The sequence below is a fragment of the Phyllobates terribilis genome, unplaced genomic scaffold (assembly GCF_046119375.1).
Source record: "Phyllobates terribilis strain yellow unplaced genomic scaffold, ASM4611937v1 Scaffold_1__5_contigs__length_1240528914, whole genome shotgun sequence".
Taxonomy (NCBI): Eukaryota; Metazoa; Chordata; class Amphibia; order Anura; family Dendrobatidae; genus Phyllobates; species Phyllobates terribilis.
Window position 1 is genome coordinate 407,726,369 of NW_027362761.1, and position 20,111 is coordinate 407,746,479.

Below are 20,111 nucleotides of genomic sequence, written 5' to 3' on the forward strand. Positions count from 1 at the left end.
TCGGACAGGTGCCATGTCCTGCTGGAGAATGAAATTTCCATCTCCAAAAAACTTGTCAGCAGAGGGAAGCATGAAGTGCTCTAAAATTTCCTAGTAGACGGCTGCACTGACTTTGGTCTTGATAAAACACAGTGGACCTACACCAGCAGATGACATGGCTCCCCAAACCATCACTGATTGTGGAAACTTCACACTAGACCTCAAGCAGCTTGGATTGTGTGCCTCTCCACTCTTCCTCCCGACTCTGGGACCTTGATTTCCAAATGAAAATTGGATCTCTGGGACCTTCTGGAGTGTGTCAATGACTGCCTTCTGGACATCTGTCAAGTCAGCAGTCTTCCCCATGATTGTGAAGCCTACTGAAACACACTAAGGGACCTTTTTAAACGCTTAGAAAGCCTTTGCAGATGTTTTTTGTTAATTATTTTAATTCACTGAGATAATGACGTTTGTGTTTTCATTGGCTGTAAGCCATAATCATCAACATTAGCAGAAATAAACACTTGAAATAGGTAACTCTGTTTGTAATGACTTTATATTATATATGAGTTTCACTTTTTGAATTGAAGAACTGAAATAAATTAACTTTTTGATGATATTTTAATTTAGTGAGATGCACCTGTATGGTCTACATGTGCACTTTATATTTTTTATTTATGTCTCTTGATTTATTCATTTACATAGTAATGCTTTATACAGTATATGTGTTCTGATCTGCTACAGGGACTAAGGAAAGACAGGAGAACTGTCCCTACAATAGAACTAAACTAGATCCCTACGATGTAACGGGGAACCTGATCCTGCGATCAGACCCGCTAAAGTCCTCGGCTAGTCTGTACGAAGACCTATAGATGTGAGGGAGGGATCCCTACAAGAACTAGGGACTGGGATAAGTTGGACACCTCCTAGCAGAAATAGTAGCAGTCAAAGACAAACACAACAAAAAGCATAGAGGTCAGAAGACCTAGCAAAACTAACAGAGAACGGCAACAGAGCACCAAGCTAGCTCAAGAGTAGTAAATACAATGAAGTCCAGCAAGACCAGGAGGGCGGAGCCGGATTAAATAGGCAAAAATGGTCATGTGACCAGCAAACTAAAAAAAACCTAACAGGAGAGTTCTAACAGTACCCCCTCTTCTAAGAGGATCCTCCGGATCCCCTAGGCCCAGGCTTACCAGGAAACCTCCTGTGAAACGCTCTGACAAGTCTGGAAGCAGAAACATCATCCGCCCTCACCCATGAGTTATCCTCAGGTCCGAAACCCTTCCAAGCGACGAGATACTGCAAACTCCCTCTATACCGTCTAGAATTTAGGATGCGGGAAATTTCATATTCCCCGTCCTCCACCACCGGAGGAACAGTGGCAGAGGCGTCACCATCCGACACATCAGCTTTTTTCAACAGAGAAACATGAAACACCGGGTTAACCTTCCAGGACGTAGGAACCTCCAACCTAACACCAGATTGGTTAACTATCTGAAGCACCTTAAAGGGCCCTACGAACTTGAGACCCAATTTTTTAGAAGGAATCCTCAATCGCAGATTCTTAGAGGACAACCAAACCATGTCACCAACAGCAAACAAAACCTCTTGCCGTTTCCTATCAAAGTACCTCTTAGATTTTTTGTTAGCCTCCTGAAGATTACCACGCACATCCGTCCAAACTCTCTCCAAATCACCGGAAAAACTCTCCTCCTCAGGCACAGCCGAAACCAATTTGGAGAATGACCCAAAAGACGGATGTCTCCCAGAACAACAAAAAAAAGGCGAACACCCAGCAGAAGAGGATGTATGGTTGTTAAGAGCAAATTCAGCAAGTGGCAGAAACTCAGACCACCCCTCTTGATTGTCTGCCACAAAACAACACAAGAACTGCTCAACATCCTGGTTCTTCCTTTCTGTCTGGCCATTAGACTCAGGATGGTATCCAGATGAAAACGACAAATGAACTCCCAACCTGTCACAAAAAGCACGCCAAAAACGAGCCACGAACTGAGGTCCCCTATCAGAAATAATGTCAGTAGGAACACCATGTAGTCTGACAATTTCCTTGACAAAGGCCTTAGCGAGTGTCTTAGCGCAAGGCAGTTTGATGAAGGGAACCAAGTGACACATCTTGCTAAAACGGTTCACGACCACCCAGATGACCGTGAAACCTTCAGAGGGGGGAAGGTCAGTAATAAAGTCCATAGCCAGATGTGTCCAAGGTGCACTAGGAACCTCCAGAGGGCAAAGCAACCCCGCAGCAGGAGCATGCGAAGACTTGGATCTAGCACACACAGTACATTGACGCACCCACTTAATGACTTCCTTCTGCCATCCAGGCCACCAAAAACTGCGACCCACAAGTCTCTTGGTCTCAGAAATTCCTGGATGACCTGCCAACCGAGACTCATGACACTCAACAAACAAATCTCTCCTAAAGGTCCTAGGCACAAACAACCTCCCATGGGGAGTGTTAGATGGGCCATTCTCCTGAGCTTTAAGAATCTCATCCTCCAAAACGGAGTCCAAAGCAGCAATCACAACACCTTCTTGTAAAATGCTCTCCTCTTCCTCCTCAACACCGACCATGGGAGAAAAGCTGCGAGACAAAGCATCCGCTTTAACATTCTTGGTACCCGGGATGTAAGTAACGGAAAAATTAAACCGCGAGAAAAAAAGTGCCGAACCTAGCCTGACGGGCATTCAAGCGCTTGGCAGCATCAAGATAGATCAGATTTTTATGATCAGTGAAAACCTGAATGGGAAATTCAGCACCTTCCAAGAGGTGACGCCAGTGTTCAAATGCGAGTTTAATCGCCAGCAATTCCCAATTACCAATATCGTAATTAAGTTCAGTCTCAGAAAATTTTTTTTTTTTCTTTTAGGGCTGGACTTACTGTTATGATCTGCTACAGGGACTAAGGAAAGACAGGAGAACTGTCCCTACAATAGAACTAAACTAGATCCCTACGATGTAACGGGGAACCTGATCCTGCGATCAGACCCGCTAAAGTCCTCGGCTAGTCTGTACGAAGACCTATAGATGTGAGGGAGGGATCCCTACAAGAACTAGGGACTGGGATAAGTTGGACACCTCCTAGCAGAAATAGTAGCAGTCAAAGACAAACACACAACAAAAAGCATAGAGGTCAGAAGACCTAGCAAAACTAACAGAGAACGGCAACAGAGCACCAAGCTAGCTCAAGAGTAGTAAATACAATGAAGTCCAGCAAGACCAGGAGGGCGGAGCCGGATTAAATAGGCAAAAATGGTCATGTGACCAGCAAACTAAAAAAAAACTAACAGGAGAGTTCTAACAATATGTGGTCTCAACCAAATGTGTATTCTGTATCTAAGTCATACAGTAATAAAGATAATTAGTTTGGTTTATTTACACTTATTGTTAGTTAGTATTTTCTCCATAGCTTACAATAGGTGCACTTCTGCTGGTTTTCTTGTGGAATTGTTTTGCTGTCTGCCCTGACCCATATATGTTTTTTTGTACTGAATCTTTTCCTTGGATTTGTACAGTCATGTCTCTAATTACTGATTTTGATGCTATGCTGCTCAATAATACCTGCAGTCGAGTAGTTTTTGGCAATGGCGAGAGCTCCAGACACGATAACTTGGGGATCAATTCGGAAATTCCATACCTCTGTGAGATATATGAAATCAGTTCATACCTTGTTTTTGATGGATGGGAATACACATATAGCACAGGTAAATTAGAGGAGTGACTGGTATGGTACTGTAGCTTAATTTCATTACAGCGCCACTCCAGGGTTTTTTTATTGCATTTTTTATTACGTTTTCTGCCCGTTATACTTACCAGCTGTCGTCTTCATCTTTTACCAGCGCGGCTCTGGTCGGTCTCTAGCAGTTTCTGACCTTCCGGATCACTCCAGTGTTTGAGTGTTTGCTGGGTGATCCAGAAGTCACAACTCTTTGTAAATCTATGAGAACCAGAACGAGGCTCCCATAGACTTGCATTGAGAGCTTGTGACTGTTATCTCTGACTTCCCGTCAGTCAGAAGTTTCGATCACAATATGGCGGCGAGGGACCAGAGAAACACCGGGAAGAACTTAAGACAGTGGCTGGTGAGTATAAGACCAGAGTCAGGGAACTTATATTAGTAGTACCACTCTAGTGCTGAAATTAAAAAAAAACACGCTGGCGTTGTGTGCAGTGAATTGAGCTGTAGTACCGCATACATCCTCTGGAAAGGTGTGGCACTGCAGCTAAACAGAGTTTTTATGGTGCACAACCTTTTGCCAACATGTGATATGGAACTCAAATGCAAATAGGATCCTCTTGTTAATTGTCTTTTTTTTGTTTCGTTAAAGATACAATCCCTATGTAAAATGGGTTATAACGTTTGTCATACCATCACAGCTACATGTTGTGTGTAGTCAGAGCTGAAGTTTAACCGTGGCAATAACTTATAATAACATTTCTTTATACAAGACCGAATATTCCGCAACACATCAATCACTGGAGGTTATCTTACATTCATATAGTATTGTAATATGCATTTATCACCATCATGGTACTGTATTCCAAATGTAGTGTTTAATACAATTTCCTGTATCATATTTCTGAACTTTTGCCATTAGTAATGCAACTTCAGTACTATAGCTAGACCTATCAAACTAAGCTTATTCATACATATTCAAGCTATGAATATAGGCAGAAATGTAATCTACTGCCTTTATGCTTCCCACTGAGTCACTAGAATCCAAGTACTCAGTATCTCCACAGGGGAGTCACAAAGCTGCCCACAGAAATAAGAATGGATTAAGGAATATATCAGGGAACGGTTTAAAAACAGAATAAAATATACATAATTGGATGAATCATGAGAAGTTCAAAGCACAATCAGATGGTCAGAAGGTCTTCCTTCACTTCCAGCTAATGTCATACAGCGATGCTTCTTATTTTTTGGATTTTGCAGTTAGTTTTAGAGCAGTCGTTTTGACTCTCCGTGTACAGTACAGTATGTGAGATTGCTGTCATGTTTGCAAACTTCTGCATTTATGTGATTCTAAATAAAAAAAAAAAATCAATTTAAAGTGTTAAAAAACCTTGTTTGCAGAACTGAATATAGCGGAGGTCATAATGACCTTTCCACAGGCTCTTTAGATGCTATAATATAAAAGATAAGGTCTAAGTCCGTCTATTTCTACTAATATATACAGTACTGTGCAAAAGGATTTGGCTGGCATGGAAAAAATGCAGTGTAAGAATATTTGCAAATATAGAAATGTTAATAGTTTATTGTTTATCAAGTAACAAAATGTAAAGTGAATGAACAAAAGAGAAATCTAAAACCAATCCATATTTGGTGTGACCGCCTTTTGCCTTCAAAACAGCATCAATTCTTCTAAGTATTCTTGCACAATATCATGGATTTTGTAGGATTATAGTCGGGTGAATGAGTAGCCAATTATACCAAACAGGTAAAAATATTCATTATTTTCATATAGGTTGAAACACAGTCGGTAACTGAAACAGAAACAGCTATGTAGGAGGCTTAAAACTGGGTGAGGAAAAGCCAAATTATTATTGTACAAAGGTGAAGTTGTGGAAGACAGTTTCATTTCACACAAATGCCCTGAATCAGTTGTGAGAAAAACGCAATGCAGATGTTTGTTGTTGTTGACGTCCACCGTGGCAAAACTAAGCACAGCAGCAAGACACATTTTAATAATTTTTTAATTACTAGGGGACAGCTGTAGTCCACATTGTTGCTTACAACTCAATGTATTGGTTGAACTTTGACTAGTTGCAGTGCAGCAATTGCCTTTAGTGGATTTATAACCTCCATGCTTGAAGAAAAAGCTTACTGATGGTTTCACCATTGATTCATTCTGCTGTCTGCTATATGCTGTAGGTAAATAGTTTAAAATGTTCCATGAAACCCTGCTGTAAAAAGATTTTTAGTTAAAAATGGATGCATTTATGTAAAGAAAATGCCTATTTGGGTCTTAAATTGGCTCTTGACTTCATTTGAGGGCCTTCATAGTAAGCATTACATTTATTTTTGCAGGTATACTGTTTGCTTACCAGAAACAGCAAAAAAAAGAGGTGGGGGAGCATCAAACATTAAATATTTGCAATGATTATTTCCACTTTTTTAAAAATCCATTGTGCACAAGAAAGCATTGTTCACTGGTGAAGTTTTGAACACAATCTGCAACGTACTCGAAACATCTTCAATGTGATACCACACAACACTATTCTGACTACATAGCAAGGCTGCGAATGTGAGGCTCTTGAGATGCCATTTCTCTAGATGTCTCTATGTAACAGTACTCACACAATGAGATTTCATCAGATAGCTTGACTCTACAGCAGGAGACATGCATGAAGATCCCAGAAGAAGGTTGATTTTCATGCTGAATTCTTGTAGTTATTACAGTTGGTAAAAGACTATTCTGAACCAGAGTTGTGTTTAGAGATAATGCTCACACATGGCTGACAACACTGGAACATGAGGAATAAGGAGGGGTTACTGACATCAGAGCCGGGGAGACTGACAGGGAGAGACAGGATAAACTTCTGAAAGGCAAACCTGATTTCACAACAGTGAAACAGCAACGACATAATGACAATGCAATGTGACTCCCCAAGTTGTGGGACATGACAGACACATAAGTAAATAAATGGCAATAAGTGTTGCTTGACTTTTTTTCTCATCCAGCAATATGTTTTACAAATATCGTCATAGAATCATAGAATGGTAGAGTTGGAAGGGACCTCCTGGGTCATCTGGTCCAACCACCTGCTCAAAGCTGGATTCACTAAATCATCTCAGACAGATGTCTGTCCAGCCTCTGTTTGAAGACGTCCATTGAAGGGGAACTCACCACCTCTCGTGGCAGCCTGTTCCACTCATTGATCACCCTAACTGTCAAAAAGTTTTTCTAATATCTAATCTGTGTCTCCTCCCATTTAGTTTCATCCCATTGCTTCTAGTCTTTCCTTGTGCAAATGAGAATAAAGATGATCCTTCTACAATGTGACAGCCCTTGAGATATTTGTAGACAGCTATTAAGTCTCCTCTCAGTCTTCTTTTTTGCAAGCTAAACATTCCCAAATCCTGTAACCGTTCCTCATAGGACATGGTTTGCAGACCGGTCACCATGCTGGTTGCTCTTCTCTGAACTTGCTCCAGTTTGTCGATGTCTTTTTTAAAATGTGGTGCCCAAAACTGTACACAGTATTCTAGATGAGGTCTGACCAAAGAGGAGTAAAGACCGATAATGACTTCACGTGATCTAGACTGTATGCTTCTGTTAATATATCCCAGAATTGTATTTGCCTTTTTTGCTGCATCACACTGTTGATTCATGTTCAGTCTATGATCTATTAGTATACCTAAGTCTTTTTCACATGTACTGTTGCTTAGCTCTATTCCTCCCATTTTGTATATGCTTTTTTCATTTTTATTGCCCAGATGTAGTACTTTGCATTTTTCCCTGTTAAAAACCATTCTGTTGGTTGCTGCCCACTGCTCCAGTTTATTTAGGTCTTTTTGAAGCCTCTCTCTCTCTTCTCTAGTATTAGCTATCCCTCCTAGCTTTGTGTCATCAGCAAATTTAATCAGTTTACCCTCAATTCCTTCATCTAAATCATTGATAAAGATGTTGAACAATACAGGTCCCAGGACAGAGCCCTGTGGCACCCCACTTGAGACATTCATCCAACTGGATGTGAAGCCATTTACGACCACTCCAACGTTTCGACATTTGCAAAGATTTTTTTTCAAGGCTATCTGCCAGTCACAGTGTTATGAAGAAAGGCAGTGCTATCGCATGCTGCATGGGGACCCTCATGGAGTTAATATAATGAAAAACGTTGTTCAGAATGCCAATGGGAGTTTTAGCTTGTGTAAATCCAATGTTGTCATGACAATACCTTAAAAAGTAATTGTCACTTTAATTTTTATTAAATAAATAAATAGTACAAAGGAAAATAAGCAACTTTATAGCATTTCTTATCAGAGAAATCCTCTTCTTTCTCTGTGTAGACTGATAATTGATTCTCAAATTTCTCAGTTAATGGATAAAATCTGTATTCAGTGAAGACAAATTGTTACATTACTGAGATAGGAGATGGCAGCTGCTATGGATAATATTCTAGATAAAAGGGGGGACAAGGGATCTCTACCTCTAGCTACTCCCTTATCCCATCTGTATAGAATCTTACCAATACTAACTGCCATCTCCTGTCTCAGTAATGTAACAATTTGAGTTTATTCATAAATTAAGAATTTTGAGAATTACTGACTAGTCCACACAGAGAAAGAAGTGGATTTCTCTGATACAATATATTACAAAGGTTCTTACTTTCACTTGTACTATTGATTTCTGACATATAAATTAAAACAAGAGTTACTCTTTAAGAGAAAAGGAGAACAAAGTTAATGTTATAGCAACCATATAACAGTTTTTACTGATGGTGTCCACGTCATGAAACCCCCCACCAATTTTATAAATGAAGGGACAGAAATGCTTCACTAATCCTTGGAGTCCAAAGCAGAATGGTGTCCGGGCTTATTGAAAGTCTTGAATTGTTTTATCCCCATTTCTGCTATGTGGCTTCTGTTGTTCCAAAAATGACTCTGGCTTTACAATACAGTATATTGATATTTTTTCAGATGTTGCTGCATTTCCCATTCTCTATAGTAAAGAAAATAGCTGTCAATGTTGTTCTACAAAGTGCCAAATACAGATATGATCATGCCGAGTTTCCAAGGAGATCTATTTTCATGTTGGAATATAATTAAACAGATGTGTACAAAATGCGTGAACTCTTTAATGATATCAAAACTTTAGTTTTTTTTGCCTCTTTATAGATCATATAAGGTTAATCCTCGGTTTAATGATATTATACTGTTAGTGAAATTTGGATTCTCTTAGAAGGAAGTTCAGCGGGGATTAAGATTAAATATTACATTACTCTGCTCTTAATTTATTAAGGGAAGGCAAAAATTATCATAGAGACAAAAATGCATCATCTGCTATTGTGCATAATAAAGCAATTGTGGAATGAAATGCTGTGGTAAATTAGATTAGTGCAGGGACGTATGACAGCCCTAGAACTATAGCAGTACGGGATTCAGCTGGCAGATTGTGTTTTGTGTGGAAACGCCGTTTCACATTTACCACCGTTATTACATTTATGCAGTAGTTCTTATGAAATCCAGTTTAAAGCCAGAGCACTTTAGGAACACAGGTGACTTAAAGGGGGTTTCCTCTTTTGAAAATCAGCTCTCTCCCACCTGCAGTTTGTTTTTTAAAAGAATATAAACCGTGTTTTACTCATCGAGTCCAGCGCTGAGTCTCCACCTCGTGTGGTCAACTTGGGCAGAGCCACTAAGTTGAGTTATTGGCTGCAGACGTGATATTAGCGCAGCAGACAATAAAAGATATCCGAGGAGGGTGAATAAAGCACAGTTAGTTTTTTTTTTTTTTTTTTTTTTTTTACAAACTGTAGCCAGGGGAGAGGGGATTTCTGAAATCAGAATACCCATTTAATCCAACGAAATACTAAGAAAACAAGGTTAGTGAAGAACAAAATCATGCCCTATACTAACTTATCTCTCTTTGCAGGTCCAATTGAAAACCACCATTTCAAGCCAATATGTCATTCGAACTCAACCAACTAACACATGTCTTTCTACCCTGGAATGTGCTGCGATCGCACTAGCCGTAATGGAGAAGAATACCGAAATTCAGCAGGTAAACCTAACATCTAAACACTAGATGAGGCCTATCACCCATCTTCCATAAATGTCATACTGACTATTCCCTCTGAATTTTTTTCATATTTTGAACCTATTACTTCCCTTTTTAACACCCTGTGTAATCTATGGCTTTAAATCTGAGTAAGGCTTAAGTGCCCACGATGCAGAAATGCTGCATATTTTTTCCGCATCTCCCTGCCAGGAAAAACGCATGCGGATTTTACATGCGTTTTTCCTGCCAGGTAGAAGCGTTTGTCAAGCGTTTTTGCATGCATTTCCGCATGCGGGTTATCAAGCGCTTTTCCAAGCGATTTTAGCATCACTTGGAAAAGTGCATGACAACTTGGTCACACTATATAAATCCATGCAACCGGCATGGATTTATATAGTGTGACCAAGTAATAGTTAAAAAAAAAGAATAAGAATGGTAAAAAATAAAGATTATACTTACCTTCCGATGTCCCCCGGTCTTTTCTCCCTGCGTCCGGTGTCTTGCACTGCTCACGGTGGTGTGAAAGGTCCTTTCATTACGTCATTTAGTCATGTGACAGGTCACGCGACCGCCGACTTCAGCTAAGGAGACCTGGGGCCATCGGAAGGTAAGTATAATCTTTATTTTTTATTTTAAATTCTTTTTTTTTTACATGTTCTATGGTACCTGGGTCTGGAGGAGAGAATCGCTTAATTATCCGTATTTGCACATGTAGTCATGCAGATATTAAGCAATTAAATGCAAGTCAATGGCGGCAATTACGCTGCATGTCCGCAAAATTAATGGACATGCTGCGTATTTTTCCGCAATGATAATCCGCAGCAGAAATTTCCGCAGCATGTGCACAGCACTTTCGGATTATCATTGGGGACCATGGGACACATATTACCAAGCATTTTTTAACCCTGGAACGCATGACCATAAAAATCTACTTTTTCACATACCTGGGGCCTTTTAGGCCCGTGTGCAAATAACATGGAATAACTCAAACAAAAATGACAAACAACTATATACCTGAGGAATACCTAGAGTTTCAAAATTCTAAATAAAGTAATCTTGCAGAAAATAGAAAACAATTAACAGGGCGGGCCTGCGAGGCCCCAGGTATGCGTTCTAGGGTTAAGCATTTTCGCTGCTGAAATTCCACGGCAAAAGCGCTTGAAAAGTTCATAGTGGGCACTCAGCCTGATACATACTGTATGTGGAACCCACATACATATGCTGGGTGCTACAGAGGGTGTCAGTGCTTTCTGATAGATTTACTAGTTACTTCAGTGGAGGTATCACGACTGGACTGCAGATATTGTAAAAATGGGAAACCATATAATTCGCTATGAAGCAACTGGGTTGTAAATAGCACAACAAGCTTGTGTTTTTGGAGAATAGTGCTTTGTAGGCCCCTCCTTTTAGCAAAGGCATTGCGAGCTACAGACAGTAATAAAGAGAAGGCTCCATGTTAGAGGTGAACAACCTTTTCTGGTCAAAGCTTTGCCTGACCTATCAGCAACAGGAGTCGGTTGTAATATGCCGCCAGACTGCAGCTGCGTGTTCCAAGTTTGGAACCACCTTGCTACACCATACTTGGTATTGTCGTGTCTGTAATGTCCCGAACAATAACATTTTGTAACCTACATGGTGAACACAATGAAATAAGATTTATTGTTCTTCCCACTTAAAAAAACCCCCAAAACAACAGATTAGAAAATGATTAAAAAGTTCTATAAACCCTGCCTGCCATAGTAACCCATCCACACCTCATGATCACTTCTTAAGTGGAAGGAGTCATTAGAGAGACTTAGACTTCACAGTTGCAATGATTGCAGCTTCTCCTGGTAGTAACGGCAGGAATTCTGCTGTGCAGTACAGCCAACTTCTGTTGCTGATCTTTGCACCTGCAAGGTCACTGTGACAATAATGTACATCACGGAGCTGGAGCTTAGAGCTCATTCAGGTACACTTTTGGTTGTCAAGGAGTTAAAGGGGTTTTCTCACAAGCAAATAGATCTTGGAATAATAATAACGTCCACAATTGAATGTATTTAAATAAAATGTTCCTGTGCTGAGATAATCTTATAAATGTGCCCCTGCTGTGTACTGTGTAATGACTGTGTCTGACCGTGCAGGTACATGGCCTGATCATACCACAGCTCCTGGGCAGGGGAGGAAGCAACAGAGTATACAGACAGGACAGCAGGGGATCACAGCTGATTATTTTTGTGGGGTAGAACATTTCACTGCCTGTTTTTAAAAAATGTTTTACTTCAAAGAAAGAATCAGATGCAATCACCTGCTGTAATATCTGTATACTCTTTTTCTTACTCCCCTGCCCAGGAGCTGTGGTATAATCAGCACAGGGACATTTTATTTAAACACATCCAATTGTAGAAGTTATTATTATTCCCAGATCTATTGATTAAAATCAACTTCTGTTCGTGGGAAAACCCCTTTAAATCTCTTACACTAATGCTCATACATCCCCTCATTCTGTCCCCTATAACAGTGCCAGTCTGCTGATTTAGGGTTACACCTTTGCTCCCTTTTTAAGAGACAGAAAAGCCATATTTCTTAAACTGGGAGAAATCTCATGACATTTTTTGCTCATTTTATCAATTAAAGGTTGTTATAGCCTTTACTGTGTTGTAAGTACTATGGGTATCTGTATCTTGCTGCTTACCATGCTTACTTCTTTCTCCTCTTATGTATCTGGCAGACCATCCTCCGCCCTCTGCAGGCACTGTGCTCCTTCCAGCTCCAGCATGGTGCTCAGATTCATCACAGCAAGGAACATCTGCTAAAAAATGGACAGTACAAGAAACCCATGCCAAAGAATAAACGCAAACTCAAGAAGATGGAGCTTCTAGTTAACAATGTTAAAATTTAGTCTTTTCTAGTTCTTTACACACACTGGGACAAACAATATGGTCTTTAGTTTTTGAGTCAATCAGAATTTGTCTTCGAGTCATGGAACTTGATCTTATCTTTTTTCCAGAATAAATCTTTTAATGTTAATGGTTATTGACACTTTTTGTTACTTTTTAAAATAAAATCTGGAACCCTTTCTTATCGTTCAGAAGGACTTTTTAATTGTTACTGTCATCTCTGAATTGGTATACTGCAATGTGGTTGCTTTTGTTTAATATACATGAACAATTATGCTAAAGTACTAGTAGCCTTATATAACAACATATTCACAGACATTGGAATAACTGAAGACTGAATATGTTTGGAAAACAACAGGGTCCATATGTAATGAACTCGGGAGACTTTCCTTTGAGTTTGAAATTTCTAACGAATCTATTTCTGTTATCCATATTGTTTTATTTATGAGCAGGATCAATTCAATGAAATGATACAGAAGACTGACTGATATTATTATTGTACTATGGGCAGATCCAGTGAAGATGCAGAACAGTCCTGGTCACTCTGTCTAAAAGCATGGTTAGCACTGCAGTGACCTTTAAAAAACAGAGTAGCATTTATGTAAATTAAGCTAATAAACAGCATACATCATGATTTAAAGTGGATCTGTCACCAGATCTAACATTATCTGTACACATCATGAAATACAAGTGCTTCTCACTAAATTAGAATATCATCAAAAAGTTAATTTATTTCAGTTCTTCAATACAAAAAGTGATCATATATTATATAGAGTCATTACAAATACAGTGTGATCCATTTCAAGTGTTTATTTCTGTTAGTGTTGATAATTATGGCTTACAGCCAATGAAAACACAAAAATCATTATCTTAGTAAATTAGAATATTTAGCAAAAAACACCTGCAAAGGGTTCCTAAGCGTTTAAAAAGGTCCCTTAGTCTGTTTCAGTAGGCTCCACAATCATGGGGAAGACTGCTGATTTGACAGATGTCCAGAAGGCAGTCATTGACACACTCCACAAGGAGGGTAAGCCACAAAAGGTCATTGCTGAAGAAGCTGGCTGTTCACAGAGTGCAGTATCCAAGCATATAAATGGAAAGTTGAGTGGAAGGAAAAAGTATGGTAGGAAAGGGTGCACAAGCAACCGGGATAACCGCAGCCTTCAAAGGATTGTTAAGAAAAGGCCATTCAAAAATTTGGGGGAGATTCACAGATTCACAAGGAGTGGACTGCTGCTGGAGTCATTGCTTCAAGAGCCACCTCACACAGACATATCCAGGACATGGGCTACAAGTGTCGCATTCCTTGTGTCAAGCCACTCATGACCAATAGAAAACGCCAGAAGCGTCTTACCTGGGCCAAGGAGAAAAGACCTGGACTGTTGCTCAGTGGTCCAAGGTGTTGTTTTCAGGCGAAAGTAAATTTTGCATTTCATTTGGAAATCAAGGTCCCAGAGTCTGGAGGAAGAGTGGAGAGGCCACAATCCAAGCTGCTTGAGGTCTAGTGTGAAGTTTCCACAATCAGTGATGGTTTGGGAGCCATGTCATCTGCTGGTGTAGGTCCACTGTGTTTTATCATGACCAAAGTCAGTGCAGCCATCTACCAAGTAATGTTAGAGCACTTCATGCTCCCCCTCTGCCGACAAGCTTTTTGGAAATGGAGATTTCATTCTCCAGCAGGACTTCGCACCTGTCCACACTGCCAAAAGTACCAATACCTGGTTTAAAAAGAACATTATCACTGTGCTTGATTGGCCAGCAAACTTACCTGACCTTAATCCCATAGAAAATCTATGGGGTATTGTCAAGAGGAAGATGGGGGGCACCAGACCCAATAATGCAGACAAGCTGAAGGCTGCTAATAAAGCAACCTGGGCTTCCATAACACCTCAGCAGTGCCACAGGCTGATCGCCTCCATGTCACGCCGCATCGATGCAGTAATTGATGCAAAAGGAACCCCGGACAAGTATTGAATGCATTTGATGAACATACATTTCGGATTTTAAAAACATTTTTCAAGCTGGTGTTATAAAGTATTCTAATTTACTGAGATAATGACTTTTGTGTTTTCATTTGCTGTAAGCCATGATCATCAACATTAACAGAAATAAACACTTGAAATAGATCACTCTGTATTTGTAATGACAATATAATATATGAGTTTCACTTTTTGTATTGAAGAACTGAAATAAATTAACTTTTTGATGATATTCTAATTTAGTGAGAAGCACTTGTAGATCCTGTTCCTGAAGACATGGACCCAGATTCATCAAGTTGTTCACGCCAGTCTTGATAAGGGGGTGTGCTGGAGTCAGACACTTCTAATTCATGAAGAAGTAATGCCTCTTCTTATAACTGGAGTGTCTGTCTAGTTGCGTGCGCCACACCAGAAATTTTACTCCAGTCAAAAACTAGAGTGAGATTTCTGGCATTGGGAATGCCATAGTTCATCATGAATTAGACAAGCTGTTGTGTTCCGCCCCTGTTGCTCACCGTCCTGCCCCAGCTCCCACCATTTTGTCAAAACTGGTTGAAATGGGCATGAAAACACTAAAAGTCATAAAATTTTGGCACAACTCAATTTTGTGACTTTTAAAAGCATTTACGACAGAATTCTGAAAGCTTTGATGAATCAGGCCCTTAATTTGCAAATCTAACCTAAAATTTTATATAATCCTCCAGAGTCCAAGTGTATTCAGGCTGTAAACTCTTTTTCCATCCACCTTGGCTGATTGACCAGCTCTTTTCATTGTCCTCCTCCATGCTCCTACTGCTGAATTTTTGCACATGCTCAGTAGAAGCTGCGGTCGCCATAGCATTATGGTATGAGAAAGGACACATCCCAGCAGGACTTTCAGTGTATAACAACAGTTCCTAACACAATATATTGCAAGAACCAAATTCACCAAGGATAACTTTACATACGTGTACATTATATCAATGGTAGAACATGGTAGATTTGTCCAGACTTCAGGAAGTTCTTGGCTGTCAATCACAGTCGTGGAGATGGGAGGGAAGAGATGAAGCTGCACATTGAAGTGCAACCCTACCAAACCACCCTATTATCATGCGTTCCATATTTGCCAGTAAAATAGGAATCAACTTTTTTTTAAAGGACCAAGTGTCTGGAAACCTTCCCAGAAGAACTGTCAGCATTGTTTAATGAATCTGACACTAGTGACATTGGATGGGCTGAATTTTTCTAGTGACATTTAAAAGGAACCGGTCAGGACCATTTTACCAATCAAACTAGTACTAATGTAATGGGTAGAAGAAAAACATTTAAAATGTTACCTGGCTTGTAGTAATCCAATGTGTAATTGACATGTCTCCAAGTATTTCCAGGCTTATTTGCCTTACACTTCAAAACCTGACTTCTCAACAGAGATAAGCAAATAAATTAACAGAATACTGATCCAGCGGCCACATCAGTATTTTCTGCCTACTGGATGGGCACCCTACGAACCACCTCCGATTTGCCACCATAGGCGGCTCCTCTCTTGATTAACCAGTCTACCACAAGGGAAAGAGTCCATCACACCAATGTCCTGGTCCAGGACGGCCAATCATAAGCAGAGTAGGGAATGATGACAGGTGGGAGGAGGTTCGCAAGACTCTCATCTAGTGACCATGGAATACTGATTTGAGTCATGCAAGTTTATTTGCTCATCTCTAATTCTCAGCAATACAAAACAGGTATAATTGTATTGCTATTTTATAACCTATGGAATCATAGGTTTGATTAGCAAAATCATCCTGACAGATTCTTTTTAGAGGTATTTTTCATTTTCAGCAAAATGGACCCCTGATACTTGCAGGCATGTAAAAACAACAAAGCCATATATGGTCTCTATGTTTTGGCTGTAGCAATGACATCATGTCGACAGTGCACATTACTGCTGCAGCCAATCACTGAGCTCAGCGGCTCATATTGTCTATGTCAGCAGAGGGGGTGAGCTCAGTGATTGGCTGCAGCAGGTATGTATTATGTTGAGTGATGTCACCACTGCAGCCAAAATACTAAAATTGGAGCAGCATGGAGAATCAGCCCCACAGCCGGGAAGGTTGACTACCATATGGCTTTGCTATTTTATATGCCTGCAAACGTTTGGGGTCCACTTTGCTGAAAATGGAAAACCCATTTAATCTTAGATCAGACACTAAAATTTACACGTAGGTGAATATCTTAAGCAAATTTTTAGTGGTTCACTAAAGGCGAGCTTTTAGATTAAATTCACACATGTGGTTCTGATGCAGTTTTTCAATCCAAAGTGGAAAAATGGATACAAATAAAAGTGCAAAGAAAACACTTGTCTACTGCACTGTTGTTTGTATCCATTGGCTTGAAAAACGGCACCAAAGTTGCATGAGTGTTTCCAATGTTAATGGAATCTACATATTCTGGTAGTGATAAAAATGCTGATTTAAGCTGCCTGCCGCTTAGGTATTTCTGCTCAGTAGATTTACAGAACTTCTATTTTTCTACCTGTAGTATGAGACCAGCTAAAATTCCACTGTGAGTGCAGGAGTCAACTGAATTCATGAGCTGCGGCTCCCCTCGCCCTCAAGCCACTAATTGACAGCTTTCTTATTATGCGCACTAATAGGTAGAAATATGTCAATCAGAGGATGGATGGGGGTGGGAGCACTTACATAGTGAATATTCTACACAGCGGATTCCTTACTGGCAGAATATACGATATAAGTCCTCCAAAACTGCATTTAGAAACATACTAGGGAATTACTGTGTGTGCGGTTAGCTAATATAGAGGCATAAATTGACCAAAGCTAAACCTTTGTGGTTTTTTTCTATTAAGGGTCATTGAAAACTTTTTCAATCATTTTGACTGCAAAGTATTGTTTTCAGTCATTACTGGCTGACTACAAATAATACAACAATATTACAAAAAATGGGCATTTTAATAATGTGTATTTTCAGGATGCATGAATTTGGACATAGTTAATATTATTACAGACTTGTTCTGCAAATCCAGTTGGTATGAATGATATGAATGCACTATTTAGCACTACTATATTATATATCTCTAAGCCCTGGGCTACAATGCGACTTTTTGTCCACTGGTTGAGTTTAGTTGCAGATTCATTCTGAAGCAATACAGTACATTGGGTTGTTTGTAAGTGGGTGGACTGCAGCTGCCACTTAATAGTTAAAAATCAATCAATAGTACTACAAAAATTTGCAGTGTAGTCCAGGCCTAAAAGTCTTATTATTTATTTATTTCTGCTATTGGTGTACCATTACTTTACATGACCGCCCATACGTTACCGCTCTGTATTATCAGTACTGTTTTCTATATAAAGGAAATCTCGTTGGGAAATTGTAAACACATTGATTTACCCAATTCTATGGCTTACACCTCTTGCTGTGTGTTCCAACAGTGGGAGTTTATCACTGTATGCAACCAATAAACTACAAATTCAATTATTCTTAATAACGTGTTCTCTGAATCGCTGGAACCGACTGTCACACTCAAGTTGTTTTATTTCTATATTGTTCTCATCTCTAATTCTCACATCGGATGACCACAAGACAGATCTCATTTTTATTGTTGTTCTATGACCTATACAGTCATAATACTAGTCTGATTAGTGAATACATCATGACAGGTTCCATTTTGTGTCTTCAAGCTGATCTGCACTGCCCCCTTTAGTAGAGACCATAACAATTAGCACTAAATAAAAAAAGCCGATATCTCTGGGACCATATGGTGGATAAAAAAGAAAACAGAGCAAAAAGAAAACAACAAGAAAACTAAGAGCAGGATCTGTCCAATTTTGACTTAGTGATAGGTCCTCTTTAAAGTAACACATTAACAGAGCTTACTCTATGGAGAAGGAGGGAATACACTGGAGACATCAGTCACCAGATCAATCGCTCCCTATGTGTATCTAGCTAAGTGGGTGGGGAAAAAACGGTCGGGGTAACCCTTGACTCTGATCTCTCCTTCAAACCTCATATCCAAGCCCTTTTCACTTCCTGCTGACTACAGCTCAAAAATATTTCACAGATCCGCACATTCCTCAACCACAAATCTGCAAAAACACTAGTGCATGCCCTCATCATCTCTCGCCTTGACTACTGCAACCTCCTGCTCTGTGGCCTCCCTTCTAACACTCTCGCACCCTTGCAATCTATCCTAAACTCTGATGCCCGACTAATCCACCTGTCCACCAGCTATTCCTCAGCCTCTCCTCTCTGCCAATCCCTGCACTGGCTCCCCATTGCCCAGAGACTCCAGTTCCAGACCCTAACCTTGGCATACAAAGCCAACCACAACATGTTTCTTCCATACATCTGTGACATAGTCTCCCGGTACTTACCTGCACGCAACCTCCGATCCTCACAAGACATCTTTCTATACTCCCCTCTTATCTCCTCTTCCCACAATTGTATACAAGATTTCTCCCGTGCTTCCCCCCACTCTGGAACGCTCTACCCCAACACATCAGACTCTCGCCTACCGTGGAAACCTTCAAAAGGCACCTGAAAGCCCACCTCTTCCGACAAACCTACAACCTGCAGTAACCCTCGCTCCACCATACTGCTGCATGACCAGCTCTACCCTGACCTACTGTATCCTCACCCATGCCTTGTAGATTGTGAGCCCTTGCGGGCAGGGTCCTCTCTCCTCCTGTACCAGTTAGTGACTCGTTTTTGTTCAAATTATTGTACTTGTTTGCTATGTGTATCCTTTTAAACATGTAAAGTGCCATGGAATTAATGGCGCTATAATAATAAATAACCAATCCAGTAAGGCTTTTGGCAAGTCCAAGTATGCCTTGACCTTCATTGTATCATGCAGTCAGGCATAGTGTCAAGTTTCTGAGGGCTACAACATTTTTTGGTCATCTAAAACTTAGAATTGAGTGTTACCATTTTATTTTTCCGTATTAGCCGCTTGTCCTGTAGATATACTTTAACATTCGTATTGTAATCTCAGGCTGTAAATTATATCGGCCACTGTCCAATTTTCTTCCATGCACATTAACGCAGCCCATTCTTTACACAAAATATTTTCCGCTAAGGTTGAGACTGATGTTTTCTTCTGCCAAAAAAGTAATCAACAAAACTAGGATAATAGGATAAGCCCAGACAATTGATTATGTCCCCATTATGCAATGTCCCTATAGTTTAATTGTTCTCTATCGTGGCAGGTGATCAGACTAAGAAAACTTGCCATTTTGCTGTAGCTGTTTTCTTATGGATTGTTATTTGTTGACTATATTTTCATGTATTATTTTTGAGTATATATATATATATTTTTTCATTTTATGGTGTGGACTGAGACTTTGATATTGGCTTAATCAGCTTTTACTCAGGGAACTGCAAATAGTAAATGTAAAATTTGCTAAAATGTCATTATCAGTTATACTTATTATCTCCATACAGATTGTGCTGGGTTATTTTTTAAATGACAGTATTTTTTTACCAGTAACCACTGAGGTATTAGTATTTTAGAAATAATTTCATGCTTTTGTTTACT

The 20,111-nt window shown here is 39.8% G+C and overlaps 1 protein-coding gene across 1 annotated transcript in view; it reads left to right on the plus strand.

Annotated features, from left to right (window-relative positions):
* DTWD2 (DTW domain containing 2) overlaps nucleotides 1-13,349 on the plus strand; it is a 302,084-nt gene extending 288,735 nt beyond the window's left edge. The window contains exons 6-7 of the mRNA XM_073654944.1: nucleotides 9,601-9,729; nucleotides 12,437-13,349. Of these exons, the coding sequence (XP_073511045.1) occupies nucleotides 9,601-9,729; nucleotides 12,437-12,607 (300 nt within the window). The 3' untranslated portion in view covers nucleotides 12,608-13,349. The remainder of the gene's footprint in view (nucleotides 1-9,600; nucleotides 9,730-12,436) is intronic.
* The last annotated feature ends 6,762 nt before the right edge of the window (nucleotides 13,350-20,111 follow it).